At 31.5% G+C, this 8,662-nt stretch overlaps 1 protein-coding gene across 1 annotated transcript in view; it reads right to left on the reverse strand.

Annotated features, from left to right (window-relative positions):
• The window catches only part of LOC135949351 (synaptosomal-associated protein 25), a 537,273-nt gene extending 528,855 nt beyond the window's left edge, over positions 1–8,418 (reverse strand). The window contains exon 1 of the mRNA XM_065498880.1: positions 8,315–8,418. Coding sequence (XP_065354952.1) covers positions 8,315–8,413 — 99 coding nt within the window. The 5' untranslated portion in view covers positions 8,414–8,418. The remainder of the gene's footprint in view (positions 1–8,314) is intronic.
• Between the last annotated feature and the right edge of the window lie 244 nt (positions 8,419–8,662).

The raw sequence follows: 8,662 nt of genomic DNA on the forward strand, positions 1-8,662 counted from the left end.
TTATCTTCAAGCTACTACAATCTGTCTTGAAGATTTTCATTGAAACTTAGTGATTTCATCGATATACTCACCCCCTAGATTCTCAATTACAGAAAGTCAATATAATAGATTTTTTAAATCACTAGGACCCGTTTCCTGGCTGCTGGCGATTATACTGCTAAGCACACATTCTGGGGATCACGACTGATTACCCCTAAAGGTCGTGTTTTGTTCGACTCAAGTTCTAAAATGGGTTTGCATGTGCTTTCGAGCGGCCAACCTACTTACTGGCCTACTGACCCACGAAAAATACCGGATTTTATTGATTTTAGCGTGATGAAAAATATCCCTAGAGAAATGATTCAAATTGAATCCTCGCTGGAACTATCTTCAGATCACTCACCCACTATTATTACTTTATTGAGCCCCCTAGAAATTGTATCCCCGACTGGTAATTTAGCGATGGCAGGCACAAGAATAAATTGGCTCAAATATAAAAAATACCTCACTACACATTGCTCGGAAAACATACCCCTAAGAACACCAGAAAACATCGATCACTCTCTTATCAATTTCGATAAAAATCTCAAACTGGCTGCTCAACATGCTACCCAAACCCCCCGACAATTCAGATATAATAGAATTAATTCTGTAGATGTCGAACGGCTCTTAAATGAAAAAAGAAGATTTCGAAGAGAGTGGCAATTGCACAGGAAGCTCTTGGAATTTCGAAAAATGGAATCATTGAATAAATATTTAGAAAGCCTGGACGCAACACCGCAATCGGATTACTCATTATGGCGAGCAACAAAAAGTCTTAAAAGAACCGTTATATGTAAGTCCCCTTTGCGAAATTCAAGTGGCGGTTGGGCAAGAAATGATACTGAAAAAGGGAATCTGTTTATTAATCATTTAAAAAAAGTATTTACACCGAACACATCAAACGAAGCAATTGAGTTGCCACCTGTTGCATCCCATTTTGGAGCAGCCGTACCTCTACGTTTTGAGATTCGAGAGATCGAAAATGCTATTGTTGATTTAAATCCCAAGAAAGCGCCTGGTATGGACAAGATCAGCAACAAGATGCTTATGGAGCTACCCCGGATAGCAATAAAAATAATTCTTTTTATTTTTAATGCTATATTACGACTTGAATATTATCCTCCAGAATGGAAGGTTTCACTGGTTACCATGATACCCAAGCCGGGAAAAGATCACACAAAAATAGAATCATACAGACCCATCAGCCTATTGTCTAATATATCAAAGCTATTTGAGAAGATACTTATGAACAAGTTGTACCCGATGTTAACTGAAAACAATTGTATTCCGAATCATCAATTCTTATTTAGAAGAAAACACAGTACTATCGAACAAACCCATAGACTTGTAAATATGGTGAGAAAAGCGTTTGAAGAAAAGAAATACTGTTCTGCACTCTTCATCGACATCTCTCAAGCGTTTGATAAGGTATGGCATGCTGGATTAATATACAAATTGAGTCAAAATTTACCGGCAAACACACATAAGCTGTTGGAAAGCTATTTAACTGGTCGAACATTTAAGGTTAAAGAGGGAAACTTTTTAAGTACTGCACAACCCATTGAAGCTGGAGTCCCCCAAGGCAGTATCCTGGGACCTCGTTACTTACAAAACCACATATTTGAATTAGAAAAATGGTTAAAACAATGGAAAATTAAAGTCAACGAGCAAAAATGTACACACATAACATTTTAACATTGCGTAGAGAATCATGCCCCCCTATTCATATCAATAACCAAACAATAATTCAACAATCGGAAGTAAAATACCTCGGAATACATCTCGATCGTCGCCTTACATGGAAAAGTCATATAGATGCAAAGTTGACTCAAATGAAATTGAAATCAATTCAAATTAATTGGCTTATTGGCAGAAACTCCACGCTTAATTTAGATTGTAAACTCCTACTTTATAACATGATCATAAAACCGATATGGTGTTATGGCATACAGATATGGGGCACGGCCTCAGCGTCAAATGTAGAAAAGATCCAAAGACGCCAAAACAAGTTTCTAAGAATGATCACAGTTGCCCCCTGGTATATCAAAAACGCGAATATACACAAAGATCTAAACGTGCCCATTGTAAAAACTGAAATCTCGAAAAATGTACAAAAATATTTAAAAAGACTTGAAGTTCACCCAAACCCGCTGGGCCGCAACATATTAGATAACCGTGGCCACACTCGATTAAGAAGGAGGGACACAGCAGACCTAATCTAGAAGGAAGAATGCAAATTTAACCAAAACAACCATGAATACAAAATTTGTTCGTCCGGCACTGGCTGGACTAATTAAATAATAATATTAGATATAAGATTGGAACCACTTATTGTTAGTTCATTAAATAATGAAGATACAACAAATAAATGATGATAAAAAAAAAATATTTTAAATGAAAAAAACATTTTCAATTTTTGATACCGACGGTCCATTCAAAAAATGGCTATTTTGTATGTAAAATTCAACTTTAGGGCAAAAATTCTCAAATCGCATACTCGATATCAAAATATAGTAACCTATTTTAGATGGCCTAATAAGTTCTTAATTATCTTGTAAAAGGTTCCGATAACACCGCACCTATTATGGATATTATAGCCAAAAAACGAAAAAATCCAATTTTTGGGATTTTTCAAGATTTTTTTGGAAATTGCGGGATACTTGATAACAAATTTCAAAATTTGTTTATATTTTTCCGTTTTAAATAGAAAAATCTACATAACTGTGAAATTTCATTAAAAAATATTCATAAATAAAAATTTTATTTCAATTTGAAAAATTTATATCTGCAAAATTCAATAAAAAGCATTTTTTGTCATATTTTTCAAAAATGAAATAATTCCCAAACTTTAAAAATGAAATAACTACCAAAGGGTAAAATGAAGTTACTCCCAATAATCGGCGGTTTCATAATTTTAAAAATATTAGTCCCAAAAAAGCGAAATAACTCCCAATGAAATAAATCCCAATAGAAATAAAATAATTCCCAATCCGAAGCAATTTATTTGTGTAATATAAAAAAAGGAACTACAAAAGTGAAATTATTCTTCGCTTACCAAACATTGTTTGCATTGCGGGCCTATGGCGTAGCGCAAAGTTTTACTCCTCTGGGATGTGTCAAAAACTGGCTTCACTCAGAAAATTAGTTTTGCATTGCCGGCTTTCGGCCGTGCGCTAAGGTTTTCTCCTCTGGGGTGTATCAAAAACTGGCTTCGCTCAAAAAAGTTTTTTGCATTGCCGGTCTTTGGCCGTGCACTAAGGTTTTCTCCTCTGGGGTGTATCAAAAACTGGCTTCGCTCAGAAAAGTTTAAGGTTTTCTCGCTAAGATTTTCTCCTCTGGGGTGTATTAAAAACTGGCTTCGCTCTTATAAGTTTTTTGAATTGGCGGCCTTCGGCCGGGCTCTAAGGTTTTCTCCTCCGGGGTGTATCAAAATCTGGCTTCGCTCAGATAAGATTTATTTCATTGCGGAAAGGTTTTATAATATTTCAGAAAGCCGATTCATCAGATTAAGAAATCGTTGCAACCTGACAAAGGCCGACAATGTAAAAATTATCTTTTCTGTGCGAAGCCGGTTTTTGATACACCCCAGAGGAGAAAACCTTTGCGCAAAAAACTTTTATTAGTGAAGCCGGTTTTTGATATTTATGGGTTCCGCTTTTGCAAAGTAGCACCCAACAAAAATGAAATAAATCCAAATACAGTGAAATAACTCCTAATTCCCAAAATAATATGAAATAAAACCCAACAAAAATTTCATTGGGAGTTGTTTCATTGACAGTTAGTGCATTATGAAATAACTCCCAACACAAAATTATGAAATAATTCCCTATGCGTTAGGAGTTGTTTCATAATGAAATAAGTCCTAACTTGTATGAAAAATTTGTTGCGGAGTTTTTCGTGGGTAGTTATTTCATTTGGGAGTTATTTCACGGTACCTGCGATTTGAGAATTTTTTTGGTCCCCTGGGTATCAGAAATTATATTTTTTTTTCATATAAAATATTTGGCGTTAATTTAGCTTTTCAAAAAGTATAAATTCATTATACATCCTCTTAGAAATTTTTTAGATAACTGAAAAAGAATAAAAGTACTTTTTTCTCCAAAAAATTGCGAAAATCGCCTTTTTTAATTTTTTATATTCAAATGCATGTAACTTTGGACTCAGTCATGATTTTTAAACATTTCTTTCTTTATTTGATATATAGATCTATTGTTAATCCTATAAAAGAAAAATGGATAAAATCGGAGAATATTTGGTATCGCGGTCAGCAAAAAACTGGTGTAGGGTGGGTAAAAATGTTGAAAATTAAATTTTCAAATGCGAAGGAGATTAGCTATAAGAGATAATTGATAGCTACGGCGAGGTTTTATGTAGTGCTCGACGATGTATAAATGTATAATTTTTTTTAAATCGGAACACAAACGAAGAAATAGGATCATTTTAAAAATTGAACATACCCGAGGTGTCCTATTTTGGGAACCCCTGGTCCCGCTCCTGGTGGATACTTCCTCTTTGCGCATGTGAAATTTCATTCAAATCTGCGTAAGGGTTTAGAAGTTACATATTTATTTACCTCTTTTTTTATTCTCATACCACTGTGCGCCAGTTAATAAAACAAGTGAGTTGCGAATTCTTCTATGAAGATGTTTGGCATGTTTGCCGTTATCCTACAATCATTATCGTAGCTTTACTCAGTAAAGCTAAATAAGATTTAAGACCCAGTAGGAAATATTAATCCACATTAACCCATTAATGTAATATTAACTTATATTTCTGAAAGACAACATTTCGGGAAATATTATAAAAGCAAAATAATATAAAAATTCGTATTATTGCGTGGTCCAGAGCCTTCCGAAGTAGACCTATTTTTTATATAAATTTCAACTTAAGACATTTTCTCAAATCGCATAGCTGCTTTCAAAAAATTAAGACCTGTTTTGTGTGTCCCAATATGAATTGTGGGATTGTCATTAACAATTCACAAATATCTTTTTCACTTTTGGATTTGGATCGAACGTTTCTATATAAGTTTAAAATTTTATTAAAAACTATTCATAAACAAAACTTTTATTGCATTTTAAAAATTAAAATTTTCCAAAAAAATCAGCTATAATTTTTTATTCCCATATTTTTGAATAAAGTCTTCTATAATTTTTTTAATTCTTAAAAATTTTGTACATTTTTGAAAAGAGGACATAATTTCCTACACGTTGATATATAATATGTATATCTTTTCTATTCGTTTAGAAGTTACAGATTTATTTCCACTTTTTTTCAGATCCCCCACTGTGCACCAGTCAAATATAAGCGTAGCTAGACTATTATTCTGGGGTGGGCAAGTGCACCCATTCTCAAAAATAAAACAATAAACACTTTTTTTATAAAAAAAAATAATTTTTTATTAAAACAAAACTAAAAACTATATATCACAAAAATTCAGTTTGCTTACATAAAATATTCTTTTAAGGAAATAACAATAACAAAAAAAAAATAATGAATAAAATAATAAATAACAGTTTTTACAACAAATAAGGTCCGAAAAAACAATGAATGTAACAAAAAACAAAGTATTTAAAAAATTAAAGGTAACTTTGTAGTATTTTTAAGTCAAAAATATATACATAAATAATAATTTTAAATATAAATAATAATTATATTAAAATCCATTTATAATTGCAAAAGTTATTCAAATGTAATTTTTCTATTTTTTTTTACAAAATATGTTTAATACTTCTTCTGAAGTTATTTGGTATTTAACTACTTCATTTTCAATATTTAATACTGCTAAATTTGAAAATCGTTCCTGAAGCATTGCACTACGTAACCATGTTTTTATTCTACGCATGGTTGAGAAACTTCTTTCGCAACTAGCTGAACTTATAGGAAGGCTTATTGCCATTTGTAAAAGTTTGTAAATGTTTGGATAGATGTTCTTGTCAATTTTGGATTTTAGCATATCAAAGTTTAATTGTTTTTCGCTGGATATTTGTTTTAACATATTTTAAGTACTAGTGTTTCAGCTTTCATAGAATCAGAATCAATTTGCAAAACATTTTTGTAATTTAGGATAATATATATTTAACTTCCAATAATCCACTGAAGGAATATCATCCGGCAAATCCAGAAATTTACTTTTACCTAAAGTTGATTCTATATAAAAATCTTTATTAATTGCGTTTCCTGTTTTTCTTTTCGAAACTCGTATTGCTTCCAATGATATATTACATTCTTTTGAAAAGTTTTCAATATCGCTAGAAAATTTCAGCAAACTTATTACGCCTATCTTTAAATATTCCAATGGTAGCGGCAATTGTATCATGAGATTGTCCAAGTGTCGAATTTTCCTTTTGAAAAAATTTGTTCAAAAGGTTTATTGTATGAAGAGCAAAATTAAAAATAAACAAACTCACTATTGTATGAAGAGCAAAATTAAAAATAAACAAACTCACAATGAAATAAGGTTTCTTAATTAAAGTCAATATTCCAAGAGCCTCTACTGAATTTTTGTCTCTGGCTTGGTTTATTTCCTCTTCAAGAGCACTTTTAATTACAGCGTAATTTTTAATTACTGACTTACAATTTTCATATCCACAACTCCATCTAGTTGTGCTAAGGCTGTTTATTTTATAATGTTTAATTTGAAGAGCTTGGCTAATTCTTTTTAAATCATTATTATTTCCTGGTTTCGAAAAGTGTATGTATAAAGCCTCTATGTCATTGAAGAATGTTTTCGCTGATAATATGTGTGAACAAGAATCCACAATAACTAAGTTTAGCCTGTGGGCTAAACAATTAATAAAAATGGCTTGCGGATTTGACTCCTTTATTTTAGCTTGTAAACCGTTTTTAAAACCAGACATTACATTTGCTCCGTCGTACGATTGACCAATTATTGGAATATTTTTTAAATTTTTAGATTCCAAAAAATCCATGATTAATTTATCCAGGGCACTGGAATCTCTTTTAACGGAACAATCTACAAATCCAAGATATCTTTCTTCGACTTCCAAATTTTTAGCGTATCTTATTGTTATTGATAATTGTTCTTCTTTATAACATCTTGCTTCGTCCACCATCAATGAATAAAATCCACATTCTTTAACGTTTTCTGTTATAGCATTTATTTGCACAAATTTCGATTATTGCATTTTGAATAAACAAACCAATAATTTGTTGGTTTGTTTAAATACTGTTTAAAAGTAGAATCGTATTTAGTAAAATGCTCTATTTCTAAAAAGTTTCCTCTGTTTTTTGAAATAGAATCTTCTCTATGACCTCGTAGCGCAAGACCTCGACGAACCAATAGCAATATAATGTCGATAAGTTTTTTTGAGATACTCACGATTTTCATCGATTTGGTTAGAATGGTGCTGTAAAACTTTATCGTGTATGTTTTCAGTAAGTGAGCTTTTGAACATTTTATAGCCTTGAAGGCACTGGATATGGTTTTCAGATTGATTACGTTTCTTTAAAGACGCACCCAACTTTTTCCAATTTTCATATCCAGTATTGACAAATTTTTCATTTGGCTCTCTTGATTCTTCTATACCAAAATTTCGGCAAACAAAGAAAAATGCCTTTTCGACTTTTACGCTATATTCAAGCCAATCGTAAATATCATAAAATTTGGCGGAAAAGGATCTGGTTTGACCATTAATTATAGTTTTTTTAAAAGCTACTATTTGTTGCTGCGGCCCAGTTTCTGGTAATCCCAAATCATTGTAATTTGCTTTCTCCAAACAGGTTTTTGATGTTTCAGTATTACCTCCAGTCTGCGTATTTGTAAAAGGCACACTTTCCTCTTCATGTTAAAATTTTTTCCTTTTTTTTATAAATGTCAATCACCATAGTATGATGACTTTTTGTGTTGTATAGACTGAGAATAAATTTCGTTAAATGCAAAGTAAACACTTATTTTAAAGAAATGTATTAACACTCTGTCTATACTTGACAAATATTTATCATAACAATTAATGACGTTTGTTGTCAATACAAAGTTTTCTGAGCAAAAGCACTAACAATTTTGTCATAACGAAGCAATAATACTAATAAATGTAGACTATACCTAATAATTTTTTATCTTGACAACCATTTTGAGGTTTATCATGATACAAATTTATCAGATATAGACCGGGGTAAGGAATATTAAATCGTCTATTGAAAAATATCAATACCTACACTTACAAAAAATGTGAAACTAAAACAGCAATTAAAATGAAGAAAAAAATATCTGGAGGGGCACAGGTGAGTCTGGGGTGGGCTTAGCCAACACATATTTTTTATTATTACTTACATCATCAGCAACACTGTTTGCTTTTATTTGCAACTCCTCAAGCTCTGTTTTAGGAACCTGCGGTGCAGCGACTTCCTCCGTATTTTCCACAGACGGCATTCTGAAAATATAATAAATTTATTTAGGTCAGTTTGCTGAACTAGAGTTGCTAAACGAGATCGAATTTTGTAATTACGAATAATAATATTCGATTTTATGATTTTTATATATATACATTTACCAATTAAAATCTAACTAGCTTTTTAAATTTTTAAAACAAAATAACTATTAGAAAATACTAAAAAAAAAAAAAAATATTTCTTCCGAAAACATTTTTGATATTGATTTTTCAATTTTCAAAAACGAGTC

The sequence above is a fragment of the Calliphora vicina genome, chromosome 1, assembly GCF_958450345.1.
Source record: "Calliphora vicina chromosome 1, idCalVici1.1, whole genome shotgun sequence".
Taxonomy (NCBI): domain Eukaryota; kingdom Metazoa; phylum Arthropoda; class Insecta; order Diptera; family Calliphoridae; genus Calliphora; species Calliphora vicina.